Consider the following 27,632-nt stretch of genomic DNA (forward strand, 5'->3'; position numbering starts at 1 on the left):
GTTACTATTATGAGAATACATTTTTTCAAGTGGGTATAAAGGAGAAATACCACTTATATTTTTACTCATGACTTTAAGGCTTAGCTCTTGGCTCAACAGCTCATAATGTGGCAATGGGATAAACAGCATTGCACGCTGCTAGGTAGCACAGCACATACCTCATTACTTAGGACAACACCCTACCCACCAAAGTTGTTTGCAACTAGCACTGGAAGTCTTTGCTAGAAACCCCAAAGCCTGGCATCAGCATACTGTTTCACTTCTTACAACGTAATTTATTTTCTTGATCAGAAGCAAAGTTGCATAAGTACTGTGATGTAAATCAGATATTACGTAGGCTAACTGGTCATGACGCTGAGGGAACATAGCAAGCAACAAAATCAGCTCTAAGTTCCTACAATTATCTACTCACAGCAGCACGTATCTTGCTTAGAACTGTGTGGCTGGTCCTGTTGCTGTCCAATTACATACCCAGGAAAACCTGCTTCATTTCCCTCTCTGCTACCGTGGCCATTTGGTTCATTAATCTACTGACCAAGCACTGGTTTGGCTGGGAAGTGAGATTAACTGGCATTGTTAAATGGACCATCTTGCAACTCTAAGGTTAGTTTCTCTTCAGGTGTGCCTTTTTGGCTAATGCTCACACAGAACATGGTGATCATCTCTCTGAGCTCACTCTACGAGGTCTGTCCATGTATCATTTCCTTGAACTTCCTAGTCCTTTCATTGTGATCCTTCCAAGATTGATCATACTGCCAAATCAACGCAGACCATCAATACAAATCCATACCTGCCTAGGTGAAGTGTGCACATAATTTCTTCTTTTTATCAAGTAATTAGAAATACCACAAAGACAGTACAATATGAGTATGGAAGGGCAACAGAGTGGAAACATTGTGCCTCACCTTGTGGCAGACGTGAATTGAAGTGGATTATAATTTTTTTTTTTTTTTTTTTTTTTTTTTTTGGTACCGGGGATTGAACTTGGGTCCTTGCGCTTAACATGCAGGCCACCGAACCACTGAGCTAAATCCCCGGCCCTGAAGTGGATTATTTTTAAGAGTCAAGGACTGCATTTTGATGTGTCCCAGAGTGCAACATTCCCCATGATTTTCATTAAGTGGCATGCTCTTATATCTTCTTTTTCATTTTGTGAGTCAGGGTCTTGCTATGTAGCCCAGGCTGGCCTCAAACTTGCAGTGATCTTCCTGCCTCAGCCTCCCAAGTGCTGGGATTACAGGCATGCACCACAATACCAGCAGCATTCTTTATATTTTCAAGTTTACCTTCAGCCTTTGTAATATATGTGTGTATATCTCTATCATCTCTATATCTCTATCTCTATATCAAAGTGACTGGGACCACTGAGCTAAATCCCTGGCCCTCACCATATTGTTTTTAACATAGATCATGAGTGTCTTTTTCCAGCCTGATGTCCCTTGGGACAACAGTTAAGCTATTTCTGATACTTTATGACAAGCCAGTTTCTCAAATAATTTGAGGAAATTACACATCAGGAAGACAGTCAAGCCTAAAAAGTAAGACCATGGGATAGAGCTGAGTACAGATCTTGACTGTGTGATCCCAGATAGTTGGCACAATTAATAAAAGGAAGGATTTAAATAAGATGGACAAACAGAACAACTGATCTAAGAAAAAAACTCACATAACATAGAAGACAAAAATATTTAAGCAATTCTTATTAGTATTGTAGAAAGATTCAAACATGAATTACATATACAGAATAAAAGTTGCCTGAAATGATAAAAGGAAAAGCACTTGGAAGTTCAGTACATGATTTCCACGCTTCTGCTGGTTGCCAAGCAAGAGCCAGTAAGTTTAACTTCTAAACACCACACAGAGAAATTATAAATTTTGGATATAACCAAAAGGTTGCTACCCAAAGCACTGGAGAGTGAAAACAAGTAAGGATGGGTAGGGTATTCTGTGAGGAAGATAGTTCCTATATTCATGGTTTTTAGCTCAGGGCCAGGCTGGATTATCATGGTAAATGGTTTAAAAGATGAGCTTGTGGGAAAATGTAGTCTTTCTAATCTGGAGAGCCAGAAAACTGATTTCAGGGTAACTGTGATCATCAAAGAGACTTGGAAAGTTAGAAAGAAAGAACCAGATTGACGATCTGGTTGAAGATCCCCAAAATTCGTTTGGGCTACAGCTCTGGTTGACACATGTCAGTCCATTCATGGTTCTATAATAAAATGCCATGTCTGAGTAATTTATAAAAAAACTGAACTATATTTTTCACAGTTCTGGAGTCTACAAAATCTGAGATCAGGGTGTCAGCAGGTCCAACATCTGGCCAGGGCTTCCTCTGCATCCTGCATGCTGTGTCCTCACGTGGGGAAGGGGAATGGACCACACCTTCTTACATCTATTTTATAAGATCATTTAGTCACCCCTGAAGGCTCCACCTCTCACTGCTAGGACATTGGCTATTGACTTTCAACCTAGAAGTTTGAGGGGAATGCATTCAGACCATGGCAATAGCTGAGTGATGTGTGCCACACAGATTAAGTTAGCTTCGCTAAGACAGTGGACAAAAGAGGAACTAACACCAAGTAATATAGCCCAGTAAAGCAAAAGGTGATACTCATCAGAAAAAGTAGCAGGAGTCAAAATCTCCACTGTATAATTCTCATAAGATCTAGAATATAATCTAAAATTATCTCAACATGCAGAAAGCCAGGAAAATGGGGCACGTTCCCCCACCCCCAAAATTGAGTCTAACCCTGACATGACAAACCTTTTAGAACTAACATAACTGAAGGTTATAGCAGCTGTTCGGACCAGCCTCACTGTAGTAAAATATACTGCCTGTTATCGCTTCTATCTGGAGGCTCCTCATACACTCACAGGTGGGGCTTTGGGGAGTGACTGCATCAAGGCTGTGAAATACTGGATTTATCCGCGCGTTAGCACGGCTCTAGGTGTGGGTGATGGACTTACTGAAGAGGAAGACACACACTGGGTATGGGTGATATCAACCAATAGGCTTGTAGCCTGGATGGAATAAAAAGGGAAAGTGGGGGGAAGGCTGCTGCCGCCTGCCTACCCTGCGTGGACTATTTTTCCTCCACCAGGCCCCTCTGCCACAGAGTCCTGCCTTGGAGCCAACTGACTATGGGCTGAAGCCTCTACAAATTGTGAGACAAAATAAACCTTTCCTCCTTTCACTGAAAATAAACCATGAAGGGCCAGGGATTTAGCTCTGTGGTTCGGCCACCTGCCTTGCAAGCTCAAGGACCCAAGTTCGATTCCTGGCGCAAAAACAAAACAAAACAAAACATGAAGAGTAAAACAAAATAATATTTTCAGTGTGAGGAGTTCAGGTTTTTTGGAGCAAAATCACCTAAATAAATCTCATGTGATGAAGCTTAATGTTTAAAATTAAATCAAAGCATCATGGTAGGTATATTTTTAAAGATCTTATTTGGCACAAACTTGATTTCTCCAACACAGTAGCAACTAGCCACACATGGCTCTGTGAATTTAAATTAATTTCACCTCATAAGATTAGCAGGACAGTAATTTTTGTCTCTTCTGAATTAAAGATTCAAAATCTGCCCCATAATGTTTTAGGGAATCACTAAGATTGTTAAGACTTGATTGGCAGCAGTCCTACTGGGGACCCACTGTGTCCTGATGTGGCCTCTGATTGCTCCATCAGGGCTATGTCAGTCTATGCCTGTTTTTTCTGAACGTTCTGTTGTGTAATTTCCACCTACAGTTTCCCATTCGCTCGTTCCAGTACCTCACAATACCAAGAAATAGTTTTTTCTCTGTTCTTTGGTTATGAGGTTAGCCTATGTGTAATGTACATGGCAAGCATGCTACTACACTGCTCCTCACAGTTGCAGTGCACTTTGGGGTGTGACAGCTCGAGAGGCTGTGCCAGGAAAGCAGTTAGGGTGCAGAGTGCTCAGCAGTTTCTTCTCCCAAAAAGTTCTTGGAGATCTGTCAACTGTAAGTAGAAGCTGATGTTAGAAAGCAAACACACTTTGCAGAGTCCTTCTGCAGTTTGAACTATTGTATTGCTGGCAATATTTATCCTGAGCCCTTTTACCCATTGAGGTCAATGGAGGGTAGGATAAAATGCAGTTACTCCTCTTAGCAAGCAGTTATAATTCTGCTAGTTTGACAGTAAACTCCAATTCTGAAGGGGAGCCAAAGGGTATTCCTTGTTTGTAGCTCTCTGCATGGCAGAGTGAGAAGCACATTTCTCAGAGGCTTGTAGCAGAAAAGCAGTTAGGCTGCAGAGAGTGCTCATCAGTTTCTACTCCCAAATAGGGCCTGCAGATCTGTAAACTTTGTGATAAGTAGAAGTTGACATTAGAAAGCAAACGCAGTGTGCAGAGTCTTTCTGTGGTGTGAACTGGAGTTTTGCCGGCAACATATATCCTGAGCGCTTTTCCGCATTGAAGTCAATGGAGGAGGATAGGATTAAACATGCAGCTACTCCTCTTGTGAAGCAGGTGCAACTCTGCCAGTTTACCGGCAAACTCCACTTCTGAAAGGGAGCCAAAGGGTATTCCTTCTCATTTGTAGCTCTCTGCATGGCAAAGCGAGTAGCACATTTATCACAGGCTTGTACCTAGAAAGGCAGTTAGGCCGCAGAGAGCGTCCAGCAGTTCCGACTCCCAAAATGGGCTTGGAGAGCTGTAAACTTTGTGATAAGTACAAGTGAATGTTAGAATGCAAACACAATTTGCAGCGTCCTTCTGTGGTTTGAACTGCAGTTTTGCCAGCAACATTCATCCTGAGCATTTTTCCCCATTGAAGAAAATGAACTGGAGGACAAAACGTGAAGTTACTCCTCAGAGGAAGCAGCTGCAACTCTGACAGTTTACCAGTAAACTCCACTTCATGGCCAGAAGAGGAGCAGTTTGCCGGGCACAGAATCTGAATTTCTGCCTGTGGGAGGCTTTTCCTCTGGTGAGCTGGTTGGCATTTGAGGGAGGCTCGGACAAGATGATGAAAGGAAGAGGATGGGATACTAAAATAAACATGCAAATACTCAACAATTTACATGTGTTGAAAAAGAACGTAAATTGGAAAAATTATGTGCATGATCAGAGACGAGTCAGAGCTCAAGTCTGAACTTAGCCAATAAAGGCAGATGATCTGAAGAGTTACTTCCATTTGTAAGTCCATTAACAGTCCGCAGGTCTTGCTCTGTAAGAAGTGACTGTCTAGCTAGAAGTTTCAAGCCACCACCCAAAGCAACTTCAGCTCTTGGTTGCTCCGCAATGCCTTTCTTTTCTGCAGAGTAGAAAATATAACCCACAGTTATGGCACTGTGGGAATAACAGGTGATCGCTTCTGTAATTCCAGTGTCAGGAAAGTAATGTGAGTAAACAGAGGACAAGCTGAAATGGTGCTGTAAATCTGAAGATAATTATGAAACTGTACAGTGGAGAACCAGGAACAGAGTTAAAGTCACCGCACAGAAACTGCCATCTTTCTCGTGAGCAACACTGGAAATCTCTGCCAGAAGCATTGCCAGCTGGGTCAGCTTAATATCACCTTGCTTCGGGTTGTACAACTGATGTGTGTTAGCTACACAGATTGCAGGAGAGGAAGCACAGGGAATTTTGGGCTGCAAGAGTAAAACTAATCCAATATTGTCTCTGTCCAAGAGAGGGATATCTCACGGTAGAATTCCACTGGGTTCACTGCTAAGTGTGAAAACTTGGAACGTTTGAAGCAAATAGCACAGCCGTTGGACTTCCTGTGCACATCTTATAGTCATAGTGATAATCCAGTGATTCTTGATTTGGCCTGAGTTCTGCTCCATGATGATCTTCTTGAACTTCTAGGAAACAAAGTACATTTGCATTGAAGTGTTTAATTTCTTTCAGAATATTGGGGAATGTGAAACTCTAGTGTAATATTGGCCACCAGCAGTGTCTGTGAAGGTGTGAAATGTCTTCCAATAAATCTTGTGGAAGTATATTATAGGACATCACTGAAAAGTCAAAGTTGTTCTCACTATCTTCACACTTGGGATTGACATTTTTGTCTTCCAGGATCTTGGCATTTTCTTTATTATCCTTGCATACATATTCCCACTTCCTTTTCATCATGAGTTGGTATTTTCTTCTCTTTGATGAAGGCTCATCTCCCTCTGAGTTCATGACATAAGTAGACAGATGCTTCATCTGTCGGGTTCAGGTGGTCGGATCTCCAGTTACAGTACGGAAACTGAACCCTAGATGCAGACAAACAAGGTGGCCTCCACTTCAGTGAGAAATGCCTGCTATTCAAGTATGGGTAGGGAGTGCGAGCATAGTGTCTGGGCCACCTCAAGCAACTACAAATATTCCTGTTCCAGCAGCACTGCTGCAGGTTCTCCCTCTGCAAGTGTAGTTCGGTCTCCTCCCAGACTCCTGAGTGATGGGGAAACATGAGGTATACAGTACCACGCTTCCATCTTTTCCTCCACGGGCGTCCAGTTCCCAGGCCCCGAGCTCCACCAAAGAATCTACAGCAAACTCAACGGCCTAAAGCTCCGCAGGGGGCCCATCACTGGGAGTCAGGCTCCTGGGCCAGCTGCTAGGCATGCTGGGAGCTGCATTCTTGCCACTGCCCAAGCAGCCATCTTGCCCAGAACCACTTTAAACATTTAAATATCTGGTTCTCATCAAAGTTAACATCCATTGGTGATTTTTTCCTGAACCAATATTTATACGATGGTTCCAAAATTATAATGCTACAAATCCAGTGCTTTCTCCGTATTTATCCTTGTCACTTCCCATTCTATTGTTAGACGACACACCTTTATAATCTGTCTGTTGTCATGTTATCCATCAGTTTATCATTAGTAAGGCCTAATTTATTTCCTTTTTGCAATAGCTTATACTTTTTTATTCTCCATAATTACTTTGGCACTCAAATTATTTCAGATTTGTACAGTAGGAGACCATTCGTGTCAGCAACGTTGTCCTTATGAGATGCCCTACATTTAAAAAATCTTTTCATTAAATTTTTGCACAAAAATGGATTTGTTTATCTTTATATCACTTTCCCCATCCCATAGCTAGGAACAAATCATTTCTTTGAGAAGCCCTATTTCCCTTATCATTGCAAAGTATTAATTGGCAAGATATGGCCCTTTGTCACAAGAGGAGTTTATTACAAGCTCGAGCCTGGACCTCCAGTGTCACCGACACAGCGGCTACAAGCTGCAAGCCCCGGCCCACTCATTCAGCCTATCTTTACGAGGTTAGGGTGGCTTGAAATTCTCTCTATTCTATTGGCTTTTCTTCTAATATTTTAAATCTGTTGGATGTTGCTGGGGTGTTTGTGAAAGCGGAAGAAACATTAAGTCTATGGGAGGGGGAGTTTGGCGGGGGTCAGGGTGTTCTGCTTCTTGCGCCCGGGAGGTGGTTATCTGCACAGGACATCCTACTTTTCTTATTCTTTTCAAGGTTGGAGTTGCCTTGCCCACCCATTTGGTTCTGCTCTTATCTCAACTAAGCAAGCTAAACAAATTTCTGCTGCCTGAGCTCATCCGGGGGGCAAGCCTGACACCAGATGGCTTTTTAGCTTAAAATGGAGTAACATTGGGCTTCACAGAAAGGGCATGTTTTGAGACTTTCAATAAGATTGAAGACTGCTATTTTGTGCTGGAATAGAGATCTGAGGAAAGGGCGTCACTTGTCTTTTGCACAACAGCATCATTTCCTGGGTACTTACAAAGTGGGATTTCGAAGTCTTGGGGAGACAGAGACCTTTCCAAGATACTTAACCTCTCAGGCAGGGCATCACCTATGGTGGTCGTGGTGAGACCATTGCAGGCATCTGGAGGGTAAAGCAAGAGATGTGGTGGACCTTATCAGAAAGGGCTGGGGCAGAGGAGACAATGGGAGGAGCATCAGTGTGGTTTTATTGGCAGCACTGATTTGGAATACAATAAATGCACTCACCTGGGGAGTCCAAGGAGTAACCCGAGGATACTGAGGAGAGGAGTTTAATTGTAATGTTTTTCATCAAACCAGTGAAGGCTCATGAACAAAAGGAAAACTGAAGTCAAAATGCATTTATTTAAAGCTCACTGATGAGGGAAGCCTGAAAATACCAGGAATGTGTGTGTGTGTGTGTGTGTGTGTGTGTGTGTGTGTGCATGTGCTGTATGCTATGCTTTGACAGGTAAAAATTGTAAAATTATAATGAAGTCAGAATTTTGACACATCACTGAAATCTCACAGACTAGGGAATCCTATTACCCAGAAAGTATGGGCATGGAGATAAATGACACCCTCCCCACGTGTGTACATGTAATTTTTCCTAAGATCCTGCACTTTTAATAGAGCCCAGTTGTATTGCATGCAGTAAATTGTAATGAAAGTAGTCCAGTTCTTAGGTTGAAGATTATGATTTAGACATATGGTTGCATTTATTTGTAGTAAAACAAATCAACAATTTGTTTTTCACTTTTTTTTTTTATTGAGTTTATTGGTACATTTAGGGATACAGTACAGTTACATTCATTGTTGGGATCATGTACCTTTACATGGCAAGTCTTGATTCTCATTTTTTCCCCTTACCTCTGCCCTCCCTTCACCCCCTCTTCCCCTCCCCATCTACAAACACTTTATTTTCATCTTTTCATTCTCTCACATTTTTTTCTTTTCCCTTTTTGTTCTTCCCCTACGTATCACACCTTCCCTACACCTTTAGCTCCTTTCCTCCCATTTCTAAATGTCAGTAATCTTATTAGAATCTTATGCATTGTTGCAGAATATTCACACCAGGGAAACTATTTGGTATTTACACATGTGGGACTTATTTATTTCACTTAGGAGTATATCTTCAATATGTATCCATTTTCCTATGAATGAATCTATTCTCTCGCTCTTTATGGCTGAGTAATATTCCATTTTATAGAAAAACCACAACTTCTTTATCCAGTTTCCAACGGATGGGCAAATAGGTTGTTTCCAAGATTTAGCTATTACAAACTGTGCCGCTATACACATGGGTGCGCATACTTCTCTGTGATATGATTCTTGTTTTTCACTTTTTAAGAGAACTCTATAAACCTCTCTTAGACTGCATACTTGGCATGAGAACAAACTCAGACATTTGGAGGAATCAATTGGTCTCTATTTAAATCTTGGATGACAGCACAAATTTACATGTTCAGGAACTTGACTAACTTACCACTCTAGCTGTTGCCTACTCCCCTCTGGTAGGTTTAAATCTAGATTGTTTCTTTAAGGATTGAGAGGTAAGGTGCTAGGCCAAGTTATTACTTATTTTAAGAAATTCTTATTGGTTTTAGATAATTAAAATTGGCTATTAGCCTGAAGAATACTTTTACGTGGATTATCTTAGCATCAGTTTGATAAGAATAGTTCTCCAAATCAATTTAAATGATTTGTCCAAATCACAAATAAGTAAAAAGGAAATAAAAACAAATTCTGAAAATATAAGCAATCGAAGAAACGTTTTCCTAAAGTATATTTAAAGCTCTTATGAGTCAACTCTTCCTTAGTCTTCACACTTGATACTGTAGGGATTTAGAGATTATAATTTGAAGATGTAATTTATTTCTTGCTTCTTGAAAAAAATGGACTCTAGCATGTCATTACAGTTGAAGTGGCCACTCAGGGACATATCTTTGTAAATAAAACTCAGCCTTTGGAAGCCCAATTGTTCAACTGAGGTGGTAATAGATGAGACATTCAAAAGGTAAAGTGACACACACAATAGCTTTTCCAAAGATTAGCAAAATACATCTATATATAATAAGATGTATTTTGCTAATTGTATATTGGACTATATGCGTTGCCAGCTATTTACTTAGCCATATATTTAACTGTATTTTTGAATGACTCTGTGCAATGAATTCCTACTCGAAATGCATTTAAAACTTGAAAAGAATTTTTGAAGAGTTTAAAGGGTGATAGATCATATGCTAAAATGTGTTGTAGAAGTAACTCTCATTTTAACTAGAGACTCTTTCCTCTCCCAGAAGGCTTTGAAATTGCCGTCTCTTTTTTGTTTTCAATTGTTGAAGTCGGGAATTTGGAAACTTTAAAATAATTCAAGCAAGAAGGTAATGGTGCGGAATTTCTCCCAAGCTGACGCTGTGGAGCTCTGCTATGAGAACTAGAATGGATCCTGCATTAAAGCCTCTTATTCCCCAGGCCCTCGAGCGATTCTGTATGCAGTCCTTGGTTTGTGGGCTGTGCTGGCCATGTTTGGAAACTTGCTGGTCAGCATTGCGGTTCTTCACTTCAAGCAGCTGCACACACCTACAAGCTTTCTGATTGCATCCCTGGCCTGCGCTGACTTCCTGGTAGGAGTCACTGTGATGCCCTTCAGCCCTGTGAGGTCTGTGGAGGGCTGCTGGTACTCTGGGGAGAGTTACTGTAAATTCCATACGTGCTTTGACACATCCTTCTGTTTTGGCTCTTTATTTCATTTGTGCTGCATTTCTATTGATAGATACATTGCTGTAACAGACCCTCTGTCCTATCCAACCAAGTTCACTGGATCGATTTCGGGAATATGCATCATTCTTTCTTGGTTCTTTTCAGTTACCTATAGTTTTTCTATCTTTTACACTGGGGCCAATGAAGAAAGAATTGAGGAATTAATAGTTGCTCTGACTTGTGTGGGATATTGTCGGGCTCCCCTGAATCAAAATTGGGTTCTGCCTTGTTTTCTTCTGTCTTTTCTACCCACTGTTGCCATGGTATTTACATATGGTAAGATATTTTTGGTGGCTAAGCATCAGGTTAGGAAAACAGAAAGTATAGCTGGCCAGGCTCAGTCCTCCTCAGAAAGTTACAAGGAAAGAGTGGCAAAAAGAGAGAGAAAAGCCACCAAAACCTTGGGCATTGCTGTGGCAGCATTCCTAGTCTCTTGGCTACCATACATTATTGATGCTTATATGAACTTCCTAACTCCTCCGTATGTGTATGATGTATTAGCGTGGTGTGTTTATTATAATTCAGCTACGAACCCCTTGATATATGCTTTTTTTACCTGTGGTTTTGAAAGGCAATAAAGCTTATTGTAAGTGGCAAAATCTTAAGGAGTGATTCATCAACAACAAATTTATTTTTGGAAGAAGCAGATATAGATTAAAAAGATAACCACAAGGACTTCAAAAGTATGTTAGAATTGAAATTAAGTGGAAACATAAACACTTAGATCTGGAGAGGCAACAGTAATCATTTACCAAGTAGGAGGGTCTGATTCAATAGTTGCTCTAAATCACTTGTCATCTGGATCTTGACACTTTTTAGAAACCGGTGACAGGTGAGTCAGACTTGTTGAATCTTTCCTCTTTAGTATTCTTTAATGGCTCTCTAATTTTCTACCACCTGCTCTGAAATTGCTACTAGTTTCAAATAGTTCAGAACTGTTTAGTTACTTCCACACTCCTGATCAGTGTATAGTTGTTCAAATTACACAGTGACAGGGGAAAGCTGTACTTCTTTTGAGTAATTTGAAGTAAAGTAAGGATTTGATAAAAACAAGCCAATTCAAATTAGCACATTTTCACCTTTGAGTTTTTACTATAGACAGGTACTGTATATGACACTGGACATATACATATTGAAGTGAATGAGTCAAAGACAACCAAGTTCAAGATAGCAAACCAGTACCACACATTCTAAAGTCGCTCTAGTGTTTTCGTCAGGTGTACATTTAAATTCATGTTGGTTGAAAATATGGTGTATGTTTCAAGAGATAGAAAATTTTGAAAGAAAACTAACAATAAGGTGGTTTGTTCTCACGTCTTTGAATCACTGCCTTAAATCTTTAAGTAGCAGAGCTTCACAGGCTATTTGGAAACAAACTTGTTTTATGAAATTAAAAGCAAAGGTAAATCAATAAATAGTTCCACAAACATTAAGTGCTATGTACTCAGAGATGGACCAGATGGAGACACTTTGCATGAGAGGAAGATGTTTCGTGTCAGTGTACCGATTATCTTTGAAATGAGAGTCAAGCGTATTTAGGAGAAATAGAAGATTCGAGGTAGAAGAGGACAAAAGGAATGTGAAAGTCTTCATAGCAGATGCCTGTCTGTGGTTCAGACCATCCTGTCAGAGAACAGGTCTACTGACCACATTTTTACATGATCACAGCAGAGGTCTTTTGTTCTCATTCTTTCAGAGGCAGCTCAGAGCTTGTGCTGCTGTGATTGTGAGTGAGTGGTCTCTTTATACAGATGTGTGCTCCTTCTCTCGGCTGCAAATGTAAACTTATACCGCCACTTATATAAGGATAAGGAAAAAAATCATAAGACACTTAGCATATATACTGCTCACTCTCACATGCACAATGTAATCTTCAGGGGAATTGACTGCAAAAATCAGTCCTGACTGGAGATGTCTTGAAGCTCTTATCCACAATCAGTGGAGAGTACACTTCCAAACTATTTTTTTTTTTGGCTTGTTTTTCTGTTCTCTATTAGCCCTTCATACAGAGAATATTTTGCTCAAAGCTACTAGTTTATTTTTTTCCCCAAATGAACTAGACCACTAGAGCAGAATCACTCTTGTCTTATGCACTTCATTTACTCCTACAAATCATCTGTAGACTACTTTGCCAAATGCACACCAAATAACTGCAGAGCTACAGGTACCTTTGGAATGGACTCATTAGGACGTAAGTACAAGTCACAATGGAGTAGAAGTCCTGCAGGGGTGCTCAGGACACTGAGCTTGGTGTCTCCGTGCTGGAGAATCTTCATTCCTGAAGTGGTTGCTGCAGCCAAGGGCAGAAGCAGAACTGTTGCAAAGAAGTAATAGATTCGCTTATAACCCAGGTGTAGCTATAGCAATACCATGTCTCTCACATATATGTATTATTATTAAAATGCATGTTTATTTTTCTTAATAAAATATAAATACATTTAAAATCATTGCTTCATTCATAGTAGCTGTTGTTCACATGTGTTTTCTCAATCGATACTAAAAGGGTAACTGCTAGATTACATGGAGTTCTATGTGCTTTTTTAAAATATCGAAATGAAGCCCCAGACATGCACAGACATGCATAGTTACAAAACAATGACTATAGCTTGCCTCGGTGATAGTCAAGATTAAAGCAATTTTGCCAATTATTTAGTGAGAAGACTGTGAATACTCCACCAATAAAAAATTAAAAAGTCAGAAGAGGGGTCTGAGGTGCAGCTCAGTGGCAATGTGCTTGCCTAGCATGCATGAGGCCCTAGGCTCAAAACCCAGCAAATTCCCACTCCCGCCAAGACTATGCTCTTGTTAACAGGTAGGTCCTCACAGAGAACTACCATGTGACTGGGTAGTGCTATGACGGACTTTCTGCACTTACATCTGACATCGTGACTGATGATTAACTGGACTTCTTGAACGCCCTGTGAGTTGAAAACTTGTTAACATGTTGTGCTCATGTTTTTTCAGCTATGATGCCCTTGTCTCAAGTTTTCACTCATTATTGACACATTGCAACCCATTTAAGTGTCCTTCTTAAATATATTTCCAATATAGCATTTGAAAGAAACTCAAGACCCCTTAGAAATATTAACTGAAAAATCAAATTATTTTAAAGTTAGCATTGAAAGTAACATTATGCCCAGGAAATGGAAAATTTATCCTGTTTACAATATTTTTTCCTTTTATTTGTATTATTTATTTTAAATAAATTTATTTGAGATTTATAACATGATGTTATAGGATTCACATTTGTGGCAGAATGGTATAAAGTGATATGAATGAACATATTTTATCATGTCAAATTAAAATTAAATTAATATAGTGTCAATATTAACATATTTTATTATGTCAGAGTTGTTTTTAACAAGAGCAGTTAAAAATCTATTTACTTAATGAAAGTCTCTATTACAATTTTTCCAACAATTTTACTATGTTGTATGATTGACCTGTAGCCTTACTGGTCCTACATGTCTATTTCTTTGAATCTTTTGATCTATATCTTCCATTTCCTCCCCCTTCATTTACTACATTTTAAAATTCAGTCTGTTGCAGTAAATGAACAATAATTTTAAAAACTTTCCACTTACATGATTTCATTCCTGCATTTATAAATCAAGAAATGTGATGTATACTGAAAATACTAAATTGCTGTTCTTTTTCATTTGTTGGCAAGTCTTTGTTCACACTGTTTCAATACCTACACCACAAAGTCACGGAAAGTATTTTTTAAACAACTGAATGATCAATTCCTCATTATTCTCACTCATCGAATTATGTTTTTTTCAACTAGGATTAGAGGTTCCATTTTACCCAGCTATCCCTCTGATGGGTATCTTTCCAAAAGATTTAAAAGAATCATACCACAGCAATAATATGTGCACCCATGTTTATAGCGGCACAGTTTGTAATAGCTAAAACTTGGAAACAGCCCATTTGCCCATCAATTGGAGAGTGGATAAATAGATCATGTGGTTTTTCTATAAAATGGAATATTACTCAGCCATAAAGAATGAGAAATTAGAATCATTCATAGGAAAACAGATGCATATTGAGTGAAATAAATAGGATGCACATATGGAAATACCAAATAGTTTCTCTGGTGTGAAAAACTAAAAGTGTAAATAAGATCCAAATTGTATAACTGATAATGTGAAGTAGGAAGGAAAGGTCTAAAGGTGCAAGGGAAGTGGGAAAGGTAGGGGAAAAGAAAGAAAGAAAAAGAAAAAATATGAGAAAATGAAAAATTTGGAAACAAAGTTTTTTTGTAAATAGGGAAGGGTGGAGGGGGTGAAGGGAGGGCAGTGGTATGGGGAAAAAAATGAGAACCAAGATCTGTCAGTAAAGGTACAAGATCTCAATGATGAATGTAACCGTAATGAATACCTAAAAAGTGCCAATAAACTCAATGAAAAAAAACCCCAAATAATGGGTTTTTTTACATTTTAAAAAGTCTATCTCTTTTTCATTTGTTTTTCTAAAATACAAACATTTTTAACAATCAGTAGTCAAGAAAAAGCTAGTTTTAAAAGATTTGGCTAATATAATTTTATGTTTAATGAGAAAAAGTGTTAGACTGTGTAAACTTGCTTAATAATGAATCTTCTTGTTTGAAGTTGGAATACATAAAGCAATATTTCAGAGGTTTATGTGCATGACAAGTTTATCTTCGAAAACAGTCACTTTCTCTTATCTGCAAAGACTGTATAAGACAAAGGCCCACAGCAAGTGTGCAAGATCAACTGTCTACATTTTAATCCCAACCCCACCACATACTAGCTTTCACTTGGTTAAATCACTGATCCTTGGTGTCTTGTTTACTCATACAATGGAGATGATAATGGAATATTCTTATTGAGGTTTTAGAGTAATAATGACCATCACTTAAAATGGGTTTGTAAATTTTGAAACTAAAGATCTAGTAAAAACATGACTATATTTCTTTGTACTTTGTTAATGTACACAGGGCAAAGAATTTTATAAGGATGTTTTATTGATGGCATTTTCAGAACATGCCTTTAGAGATTGATTTCCTAAATTCATACAGTCAATCCTGCTAAGCCAAAGGACCACTTGAATATTATACACAGTGGGGCCGGGGATTTAGCTCAGTGGTTCCACTGCCTGCCTTGCAAGTGCAAGGTCCAGAGTTCTATCCCCAGTACCAAAAGAAAAAAAAAAAAAGATTATACACAGCTTTGGAAAGTATATTAAATACAATAAAAAACTAAAACTCTAGAGGAGGTGTAGTGTTGTTAGAAGAGACACTTGACATATTCAGGAGTTGGTGAGAGTTCAAAAGCAAACCTTACATAGACAAGTAATAATTTAAAGTCTGCAGGAGAGACAGCAGAAATCCAAACAAGTAAATTAAAGACAGCTACAAAAATAAAAGCACTTTCATATAAAGGCCTCCCAGTAGATTCCTATTATGTGATTTTTCAGAATTGGTGATTTGTTTCTCTTACGGTTAATATAGTGGGCCCTTTACTTATGAACTCAATTCATTTAACAGGGCTGATTGTAACTCAAGTCTGTCAGGCTCTCTACACAGTCTTCAAAGTCTCTTTCCTGTACAATTCTAGGCCACACTTTTTCCCAGGAAAATCTCAGTGTCCTTTTGAGACCCTGGCCCAGGACTTCTTAATTAACCCCACACAGGAAAGAATGTTGTAATGTTCCTTCCAGAACTTTTTAAGGGTTAAATCTGTATCTGAGACCATGTGGAAGCACAAGCAGCCAGCATTCTGGTTGTAACTCAAGACTTTGAGTTGTTCATATGTCAGGTCAGTCCTAACTCAAGGGTCCACTGTATAAGAAAAAGACTTCAGACAAAAACATTCTGGTGCTAGTAATTAGAACTGAAACTGGTGAACAAATTTATTTTGAATCATATCATCTGTGAGTAATGATATTTTAACTCCTAATTTTGAATTTATATACTGTTTCTTCTCTCATTGTATGACAATGTTTAATCAGTGTGACAGTATTAGGCCATTTTGTTTTTTTTTTTTGTACAGGGGACCTAACTCGAGACCTTGCGCTTGTGAGGCAGGCAGTGGAACCACTGAGCTAAATCTCTGGCTAGGCCATTTTGTTTTTAGCTGGACTATAAAGGGGATGTTTATAAGGTTCTACCTCTAAGTAGGTGCCGAATTTGGGGGATATGTATATTTTTGTTGTAAAGAAAGGATGAACAATTCAACTTTAGAGAAACAGAACTTAGACAAGAACTAGGAAACTTCCTTCTTTTTTAAAGGTCAAAATAGGAATTTTAATTGATAAAAACTTTTTAGAAATCAATGTGGAATATTAATTAAAAACTTAAGCTTCAAGGACCAGGGATTTAGCTCAGTGCTTAAGCCACCAGCCTGGTAAGTGCAAGGACCTGAGTTTGATCCCCGGTGCCACGAAAACAAAACCAACCAACCAACCAACCAACAAAAAACTCAAACTTCTACATGCACACAAATAGTGCTATTCAATATCTTTAAATTGGGTTTACTTTTTAAAAGTTAATTTTATCGGTACATTTTAGGTATACAATATAATGACATCCATCATTGCAGATCTGTACCTTTACATGACCTATCTTGATTCTTATTTTTCCCTATTGCCCCACCCTCCCTTCAACCCCTCCACTCCTCTCTATTTACAAAGACTTTGTTTCCATTTTTTCATTTTCTCATATTAATTCCATTTCCCTCTTTCCTTTCCTTTCCTTTACCTCTCCCATTTCCCTTTCCTCTTTGCACCTTCTCTACCTATTTCACATTATCTACATAATTATCTATTATATATTTTGATTCTTATTTTCACTTTCAGTTTCTCATACCAGAGAAACTATCCAGTATTTACATGTGTGTTCTATTTATTTCGCTTAAGAATACTGCCTCAATGTACACCCATTTATCTATAAATGCCTCTAATTTACCATTCTTTGTGGCTGAGTAGTACTCCATTTTCTTTTAAAAACCCACATTTTCCTTATCCAGTCACCAGTTGATGGGCATTTGGGTTGTTTCCACTTTTTAGCTATTACATACTGTGCTGCTATGACACGGGTGAGCATATATCACTGTGGTATGATTCTTTTAATTCTTTTGGGTCGATACCCAGCAGGGAACAGCTAGGTCAAATGGGATCTCTAGTTCTAGTTCTCTGAGGTATCTCCTTACTGATCTCCACAGTGGTTGCACCAGTCTGCACTCTCACCAACAGTGGAGCAGGGTTCCTTTTTTCCTACAGCCCTGCCAGCATTTGTTATTGGTTGACATGACAGCAGCCATTCTTTCTAGGGTGAGGTGGAATCTCAGCATAGTTTTCATTTGCATCTCTCGAATGACCAGTGATGTTGAACATTTTTTCATATGTTTATTTGCTATTTCTACTTCTTTGTCTGAGAAATGTCTGTTCATTTCAGATGCCCATTTTTTGGACTGGGCCTTTAAATTTGGGAGGGAACTTCATTGTAATGCTCAATCTGATCTGTTGGTTTTGATCACATTTTCTCTAATGGCCATGTGATAGACTTAACCAAGCATACTGATTTTTTTGCTTTTGTTTGTGGTGCCTGGACTCCACACATGCTAAGGCTGTTACCACTGACTAAGATGACCAGCCTTCCAAGCCTGTTGATGACTTTTCCTGGAATCGTGTGCAAATCTAAGTCAGTCATCTACAGTTCAGAATGTATTGTGGTACCAACAAAGGTAATATATGCTTGTATAACCAGACAATCACTGTATTAGTCACTTTCCTGTCGCAAGGATTTAACAAAAGTTTTATTTTGGCTCACATTTTAAGAGGATTCATTTCAGCAGGCTACAAGGCAGAAACATCACAGCAGAAGGACGTGGTGGAACCGAGCTGCTTAGTTCATGGTGCTCAGGAAGCAGATCAGGGGAACAGTGCCAGAGAAGAGTGGATGAGGGACCAGTCAGATTCCAAGGCCACAGCTCCATGACCCACCCAAACACACCCAGAAGTGGGTTCCACCAATCCCCCAGGCAGATCTCAAAGTTAATCAAGTTGACGCTCCACTCTCACTACTATGACAATTGTCAGCATTCCCGGGGTTATCATATTTAAGAAAGATGATTATGACAGATATGGAAGACTACTTTCTTCTTCTAGTGAGGTTCACATATCCACTAAATGTTCAAGCAAAATAACATATTTAGAATTATAGTGGAGGTTTTGGTGTCATTACTATCAAATGTTTTGTTTGCCCACAAGAAAAATTTCAAAAATGTTTAATTTACTTTTGACCTCCTATCGCATTTATAGTGTATGTAACTTAGCAACGGTGCAATTTTGTAGAACATTTATTAAGTAGGAATATTATCTCTCTTTTTTACTTATTTCTGCTTTGTAATACTCTTGTAATAGGGAGCATGATATTTTTTTGTCGTTTCCCACAGCTAACAGTAGAGGCAGGGTGGCAACATGAGTCTATATTTATTGGTTGTTATCACGCCATTAATGCATTCATTGCCTTCCGATTTGCTAAGCCCAATCTTCTATTTAGGAAAATTAGTTCTACTGTCAAATGGAAGCCGTGAAGTGCTTCTTTTAAGCAAAAAGGTGAAAATTCTACAGTTTAATAAGGAAAGAAAAAAATCACATGCTGAGTAAGGTAAGATCTGTGGTAAGAGCAAATCTTCTGTAAAATTGTAAAGAAGGAAGACAGAAATTTGTAGTACTTTGCTATTGCACTTGAGATTCCAAAAGTTATAGTGACAATGAGTGATAAGTTCTTGGTTAATCCCCTTACTTTATCTCATCATATGGGCATTGTATAGTCTCACGTTATTGCAAGAAGAAAAGGGGAAACAGAAAGAGACCATATTCACATAAATTTTGCTAAACTACAGTGCTATAATTATTGCAACTTATTGTTAGTCATTGTTATTAATTTATAAAGTAAGCTCATAAATTTTTGTGTACAGAAAATAACATGAGAAACATAGTGTTCAGTTTCAGGCATTGACCAGGTTTCTTAGGGTAAATCCTTTGAGATGAAGAGGGAAATATTTGAGACTATTTTTAAGTAACAAAAACTGATGAGACAAGCTGTAGAAGTGAATTACATTCTATTACGGATAATTTAGGACAACTGTAGACTGTAGAGGGCTCAGTGTGCCAGTCTTTTTGAGGTAGACTGTTCCCCTTACAAAATTTCTGGGCAGTGTCTATAGTAACTACATGACCCAAGGCTGAATTACTAGTCCTACGACATTGCGAGTGAGCACTTCAATATTCTTCCCTGCTATTAAGCAGGAGAAGCTTACCTGCTGTCTCCAAATCTCCTGTGAGGTGCAAGAATTGAAGGAACAGGGAGGAATAGTCAGAGAACAGATCCGTGGGTAGTGTCATCACCACTGAATGTGTCTGAAAGGGTCGGACTTGTGTCTCCCCAAATTGGTGTGCTAAGGTCCTAACCCACAGTGCCCCAGGCTTTGAAGAGGTAATTATATATAATGAGGTATCTAGGGTGGGCCCTAATGCAGCATGATATCAGTGTATGGAGGTAAAATTAGGGTGCAGACACCCACAGGAAGAGAGTGTGAGAACACAGCAGAAAACAGCCATGTGCAGAGGAGAAATTCTTTCAAAAGAAGCCAACACAGTAACACTGGCATCTCGGATTTCTAGCCTCTAGAACTTGCGGGCAATTCTGCAGTTTGATCATCTAGTTTACGGTGCTTTGTTATGGCAGCATAACAAACCTGTACAGTACTAGAGGACACAAAGGGAAAAATATACCCTTTGAGGATAAATGACAATTGCATGCAAAAGAGAAGGTCTTTGAAGATTGCACATCCCCAAAGAGAGATTCAGAATTCAGCAAATCAGAAGAAATTCTTGGGTGTGTCAAGGATGTATACTAAATGTACAGGCAAGTGACATATATAAAAAACTTCACTATTATCATTTAGTGCAAAATATGTCTTTCACACTGGTTTAGCGGTTTACTCTCCCAAAGCTGTCTAATTTGAAAAATAGTATACATCCTCAATTTTGAGTTTCATTTATTTCTTATTTAATTTCACTATAAACACTTTATTCTGAAATACTGTTAATTTTCTCAACTTGTACTTACACTTTTACTGAACCAAAACTTGTGGTTGATGAATGTCCCTTTAAAAATTCTCTATCTAAAATGAGTTTTATGGCTTTTCTAAACCAAGGAAAAAATAAAGCATAAATTAAAGGATTCATTACTGAATTCTAATATGTACATCAACAGCAAATCTCATAGATATAGGCAGGGGTGATCAAGCCCCTATGGGAATCAATGACTGACTCTATCGTATATGGCAAACATGAGATTTAAAATGCCACCACTGTGATACCCAGGGTTTTAGCTGCTTTTTGCTCTCTTTTGGCTACCCTAGTTTTGATCCTAAGGACGATTCTTTTTTGCTTTTTCGCATTTTCAGTCTTTTTAGCCTGCATTCTGGCCAACAGAAAAATATTACTGTATACAATCATTATAGCACAGATAGGTATGGTAAGTAACAGAAAAATCTACTGAAACCCAATCTTGATTCACAACTACCTGATAACCTTCAACACAGTCGAGGGCGCTGGCTAATTCCTCCAGCCCACCGTCATAGACACCTGTGTAGAAGACGGCCCCGCTGTACAACAGGCGCAGGATCCAGGAGACACCGATGCAAATGCCTGACACAGACACCGTGAACTTGGCGGGGTAGACCAGGGGGTCAGTAACAGCTATGTACCTGTCCACGGAGATGAAGCACAGGTGGAGGAGAGAGGAGTAGCAGAAGGCCAAATTACAGCATGTGTGGAAGGTGCAGAAACTCCGCCCGAAGTACCAGCAGCTCTCCACGGACCTGACCATGCTGAAGGGCATCACCGTGACCCCCACCAAGAAGTCAGCGCAGACCAGAGAGGCGACCAGGAAATTGGTCGGTGAGTGCAGCTGCTTGAAGTGGAGGACTGAGATCATCACCCGAAGTTTTCCAAAGACAGCCAGTGCTGCCCCAGAGCCAAACAGCACATAGAGAAGCATCCAGGGCCCAGGCGAGTAGGGGGTTTTCACGCAGGACCCGTTCACATTCGCGAAGCAGAGCTGCGGGATTGGAGGTGGGGACCGGTTGCTGCTCATGGTGCCTCTTGCCTGTGCGGAAGTTCTGCCCTTAACTTTCAAAATTAAGTAGGATTCTAATCCTATACATTAACCAGTAATATGACAGGGAATTCTCAAGTATCATCTCTAATATAATATTTCCATTTTATGATAAATTCAAAAGTTTTTAGAAACCATCCAAAAATAGTAACATTTTTCAAAATATTGTGACAGATCTCAAGTTACAAATCCCTTAATTCTATACAATTCCTTTACACAGAAATAACATCTTATAGCTTACTTTTACTTCTAGAATTTCTCTGAGCAGCTCACTGGTGTGGGGAGCCATGGTGCAGTTGGCGTCCTGTAGCTTTCTCTCCAGGAATATGTGGCCTGCAGAACTACTGCCTGAAGGATGGAGTCCACCCAGCTCGACAGATGTCACCCATGGCAAAGTTCCTAGACAGATTCCCTGTCACGCAAGGTGTGAACTTGTAAGATTATTTTCAGTGGTGATTATTAGGAAAGTCACTGGACAAATAATTCTCTATGCTATATTACATTTAATTACCCTTGTGTATTTCGGGGCAAAGATTTCTTTTTCCTGCCTTTACAGACTAGAACCATGCTTACAGTCCCAACAGTGCATGACTTATGCACGTCAATGAATTTTTTTATGAAGGTACACCATAATCTGACACACAGATTGTAAATCAGACGCACAAGTTTAAACATCACCTTGTTTCTCTAGTGTGAGAAAGCCAAAGGGTAAATAAAGAGCACAATGGAAGAGAGATATCTGGAAATAGGAAGAACATGATCCAGGGGAAAGGGGAGCAGGGAGGGGCAAGAGGGAAGGAAAGGAAGGGAAAAGGAAAAAGAGAATGAAAGGAAAAAATGGAAACAAAGCTTGTGTAAAATGGGGAGGGCAAGAAGGATTGAAGGAGGGGAGCAGAATGGGGAAGAAAAGAAGAATCAAGATAGATTAGGTGAAAATTCCCTATGATGAATGTGATCAAAATGTGTGACAAATATGTACTAATAAAAAAACAAAGTTAAAAAAGATCCAATAGGGTGCAACCTTTAAAGGTCAAGTTGGCTGCTTCTATCCTGTTAAACATTTGCACCTGCAGTGGATATCACAAGCAGAAAGATAAAATTCAGTGGGGGTAAACATGAGATTGATGAATTATGTTGCATAAAATGTTAAAAAATTGCACAGAGGCAGCACATTGATGAGAACTCCAGTTCTCCTCTCAGGATGTTGTCACTGGGAGCACCTACAACCTGTCTCCGTCCCTGTGGCAAATGAACAACCAACCCTTTGAATACGCAATTATTTGTGATTCCTGGTAGTTGGTCCTCCTACCTCTAATGTTAAAGAAGCATTGAGAAAGAATTAGGAGCAGGAAGTAGGAAGATGGGAAAGATTCTTTGGAAGCATTCCCAACCCTAGAATGGTAGAGCAGTGCAGAATAAGGAAAAATATCTTCAGGCTTCTAGGAAAAGCATCTTCACACCTAGCAGTACAAGAGTACAACATCAGAGAGACCTGTGAACTTGCTTTGCACATTACACGGAGTGAAAGGTGTCTTTATTAGTCTATCTGGCCATCTGATAGCTAACCAATAAAATTAACACTTACCAAAAAATTCTTTCATATTTCTCCTAATATCTTCTGAAGGTCTGATTTTATAAAATGATGTCGATTTCCTGTGTAGGCAAAAGTTTATGCCAAGCTTTATCAACTTAAACACTATTGACACTTGCATTCTAATAACTCTTGCAAACAGGGAGCTATTTTATAGGTTTTGTGTCAGCAAAATTCTTCCCTTTTTGTCAGGCAAAAATGTTTCCAGTTATTGACAAATGACCTCCGGGTGTAAAATCAACACTCATTGAGATTATTGCTCTAAGCATTTAAAAGGTACACAGTGTTTCCTGCAACTTTGATAAAGAAATAATTTTGCACCTTCCTCCTACCATTCTGAGATTTATTCATTAATTTATCCACTTAAAATTATACTTACTATGTGTCTTTAATAGGTAATTAAGTAATTAACAAGATACATGATCCCTTTTTCATGAAGTTTGAGATATTAAGAGAGAAATGTGGGGGTTAAGGAGAAATTTCCACTGCATTGGCTTGGGATTTGTGCTGGGGATTGGTGAGGCAGACTTCTAGATATGTATGGGTGGGTCATGGAGGTGTGATCTTGTATTTATAGCTGGTCTTCACTCCTTTTGCATGGGCTTTCTTCCTCCGCTCTGCTTCTCAGCTGCCATGAATGAAGCAGCTTTGTTCTATCGCATATACCTACCATATTTATTCCTTGGAGCCAGCTCATTGCAGACTGAAATTGTGAGATAATTAAAACTCTTTTCCTTTAACTTGTGGATGTTGAATCTTATGTCTCAGATAAAAGGAAACTAATACAGAAAATTTGTACCAGAGAAATTCTAAATGTGTCATTGCTGTGACTACTTGGCCATATGGTTTAGAGGCCTTTGTAACTCATTGCAGGAGGAGTTTGGAAAGGTTTGGAGATGCTGGCTAGAGAAGCATTAGAATGGTACATTGACCTGACAGGAGATTCTGATCAGAGTTCAGAGTAACAAAATATTGATAGGGTGGCAGACAGTAAAGGCCAGGGAGAGAAGGTGTCATTTGGGTAAAAGGAATCCATTGGGAGATGGACTAAAGGCCATGTGTGTTGTGCTCTGGCAGAAAATGTGTTTATATTTTGCCCATGTCTGAGACTTTGAAAAAGACTGATATAGAGGGGATTGGACTAATTAATCTGGCAGAGGAAATTACATGACAGACTAACATTTAGGCTGTGGCATGAGTACTAACTGGCTGCCTTTAGCCAGATTTGTAGTGATAATCAGGGCCAGAAGGCAGAACAAAAAAATTAAATTTTGGCTTCACTGGTATAAAGTTGGGGCCAAAGGAGGTGTAGTTGCTAAAGAGATTATTGTCATTGAAAAGACTCCAAGTACTTTGTACAGGGGCAAGGAAAACATGCCTTGAAAGCATCTCATAAGTCAGATTCCATTCATTGCAGGTTCAAGGTTGCAAAGGTATCAACATTTCTTTGAGGAGAGAATTCATAGGGCCCCTGATCAAGAAGGACCTCTAGGAAATTGACTCCTGGAGATTCATTTCACCATACTGAGGCATCCAGGCACTCAGAAACCACTGTAGCTATGGTCCAAGGGTGACTGTTACTGCTTGTGTTGGCAGCAGAACTTTCTGTATTCCATGTGATCCTGGTCTTACTAGGATGCAGGATGGCAGAGGTGTGCAGTCCAGGTGACTGCTTGGATTTTAAAGGAAAGCCTTGGCAAGAGTTGTTGAGAGGGTAGTGCATGAAGCTGTGGGATTCCAGGAATTCAGAGATACCATGAATATGGAACATCTGCTGAGGAAAGCTACAAGTCTTGAATGGAATCAGTGCAAGAGAGAGGCAATGTGGGCTGCAACCAGCAAGACCACGGCAGTTTGGGGCCTCCCAAGCCCACTGGAACTCACATTTTACAACCAAGTGTCCTGAATGTCAGATATGGAGCTACAGGACTTAATGTTTGTCCTCTAGGTTTCAGTTATTTTGGTCCAATCCTTTTCTACTCTGCCATTCTTTCATTTTGAAATAGTAATATTTGTCCTGTGCCTTAGAATTTTGTAACTTGTTCTTGATGTAGCAGTGGGTTACAGCTAAGAGTTTGCCTTGAGTCTTAGGAGAGACTTTGATTTTTGAGCAATGGTAGAACTGTTTAGACTTGGAAGAAGGGATTATTACATTTCTGATATTACAAGGAATAGTTTTACTATGGTAGGCAAAATCCTGAACTTTCTGTTGTCTTTATTTAGAGATGGATTGTATTATAAGGAAATGTGTTTGGGTACCAAGCTATCAAAGGGTGGGATGTGGTAGTCAGGGTGGAGTTCAGTTTGATTGACTTTGGTCTGCCCTGAGGACTGCTGGAGCATTAGGTCTGTCTGGGAGAGCCATGGAGGTATGGCCATGAAGGTTGATATCTGATCTCTTAGCCCTTCTGCTCTGGCACTCTTCTGCTTTGTTTCCCAGCCACCAAGAACTAAGCAGCTTTCCTCCTCCTTCCCTGTCCCCCACAGGATATCCTATCTGATCATGGACACAAACTGTGAGCAAATTAAACCTCTCCTCCTTTAATTGGGTAGGGTTGTGTACTATGTTTCACAACAAGAAAGCTGACAAATACAGGGAACAAACCTGAAACACAGGTAGAGAAGTGGATCTAAGAATTCAAATGCTGATCATCACTATAATTATGAAAGGCAATCCTGATAGTACAGTAAACATGACAATGGCAGATCCAGACAAAGAAGCTCCCAAGTTTGAGTTAAACAAAAATTCTCCTTCTGTGTTTGTTGAACTTTAAGTATTCTATTTCTTTTTTTCTGTATCATCTAAACTGAGTAGAGCAATCTAGGCTAATTTATACTTTTATGTTTGCACCTTGTCCAGTACTGTGGCAGGGTGTGAATGGAGGTCCTTCCCAAGGCTTCTTTCAGTGTTGCTTATACAACCATCCACAGTAAATGATCTTGCAACAGATCAGATAAAGATTAGGCAGAAGTCCTGTTTCCTGGGGTTTACGATTTTACCATCCAGGGCAAGTTTACAGACAAGCTTATGGTTCTTGCATCAGATAAAGTTTTCAGTATTTGATCTTTAGTTTGAAGGTTGTAATTCCCCCACCCCAACAAGATATTTCTAAAATAAAAGCCCGCAAACCAGATCATCTCCCTAAAGATGGATGATAACGATACCCTGTTGTCCTGGCAAAGTTCACACTCAGAAGACTGTTAATAAGAGGTGGAGGAGACAAATGCTTTGTACTCTTGGTTCTAAGGATTGGAAGCTAAAAACAACAAAAAAGCCAGGTCAAAGTGTTCAACTGTAAATGACAAGTAGTGCACTTTGGTTATATGTAATCAATATTTCTGAGCAATGATCTAAGCAGTCCAATAAATCAGTGTATTGCTGAGTGAATTCCCAACCTAACCCATTTGGGCATGACAAGTGTTTCACAAGTTAACTGCTTACAAAACATTTCAAGTTTGATGAGAAGCCCTGAGAAATAATTTTGTTCTCCAGTTTCGAGATGCTAGCAAGTCTTCCCATGTTTACTTCCTAGTTACCCCCTGTGCAAAATTCACACTTGTCCAATCACACTGAGTGTACACTTTCACTCCTGTGGGTTTCTGGTTTAACACTTCAATCCATATCTAATTGAGTGTCCCTGCCCTCCCTGTCACCCTTGGGGGAAGGTTTAGTCTTAAAAGGCTTGGTTGTAGCGAAAGAAAATTTATTTAGGTGCTTTCCTGTGGAGGACCTGCCCAGGCGTAAATGATTAAACTGAATGAGTAAACTGAGGGACAGAAGCACATAGTCTCTATGAAGAATGAATGATCAAAATGAAGGGCAAAAGCACACAAATAATTAAACTGTCAGGCAGAAATCATGCAGGCTCAGTGAGAAGCAGATAATTAAACTGTGGGGCAAATCACAGGCAGGCTCTGTGAAGAGTCCATGTTTAAACTACAAGGTAAAAGCGCACAGGCTGTGTAAGAATCGAATGGTTAAACAAGTTTAGATTAGTGAAGCATATTGTGTCTGGCCACATCCTTCCCCTTTCCCTAAGAAAAACTGCCTAGCCTTGAGACAGCTCCTGGCCCAAACTGCTTTTCTCCTGCTTTTTTATTCTTATGTTGATATTTTAAATAAAAGCCAGAGAGTTCTCTGGATTGATGGCTTTTTCTTTTCCCAGAATCTCCCTGATGGCTGGGCACTCTCAAAGAAATAGCCCCTCTGGTTCTCTGGGTGTCTAAACTAAGTCTTGTCTTTGCTTAATCTTTTTCGTCTTCATTGCGACACTTTCCTATTTCTCATTTAACTCCCTTATCCTGCTTCAATTCCATAAGGAGATAGAAAAATTAGGGGACAAGTGCCAAATAATTCTATACAAATTTGTTCTGCAGTAGCCTGTACCCTTCACTTGTGGCCTTTGTGTATTAAAAATCCAAATAATGT

General features: G+C 39.4%; 1 protein-coding gene and 2 pseudogenes across 1 annotated transcript; 1 reads left to right on the top strand and 2 right to left on the bottom strand.

Moving 5' to 3' along the window:
• Positions 1-5,354: 5,354 nt before the first annotated feature.
• On the bottom strand, positions 5,355-6,426 carry LOC104872820 (annotated as a pseudogene).
• Positions 6,427-10,084: 3,658 nt separating this feature from the next.
• Positions 10,085-11,118, top strand: LOC104872793 (trace amine-associated receptor 9-like). Its single transcript, XM_010639115.3, is given in 2 exon segments — positions 10,085-11,003; positions 11,006-11,118. Coding segments are annotated over 2 exon segments (1,032 nt in total).
• Positions 11,119-20,555: 9,437 nt separating this feature from the next.
• On the bottom strand, positions 20,556-21,591 carry LOC104872819 (annotated as a pseudogene).
• Between the last annotated feature and the right edge of the window lie 6,041 nt (positions 21,592-27,632).

This window comes from Fukomys damarensis, unplaced genomic scaffold (genome assembly GCF_012274545.1).
Source record: "Fukomys damarensis isolate Sample0158 unplaced genomic scaffold, DMR_v1.0_HiC HiC_scaffold_14, whole genome shotgun sequence".
Classification (NCBI taxonomy): Eukaryota; Metazoa; Chordata; class Mammalia; order Rodentia; family Bathyergidae; genus Fukomys; species Fukomys damarensis.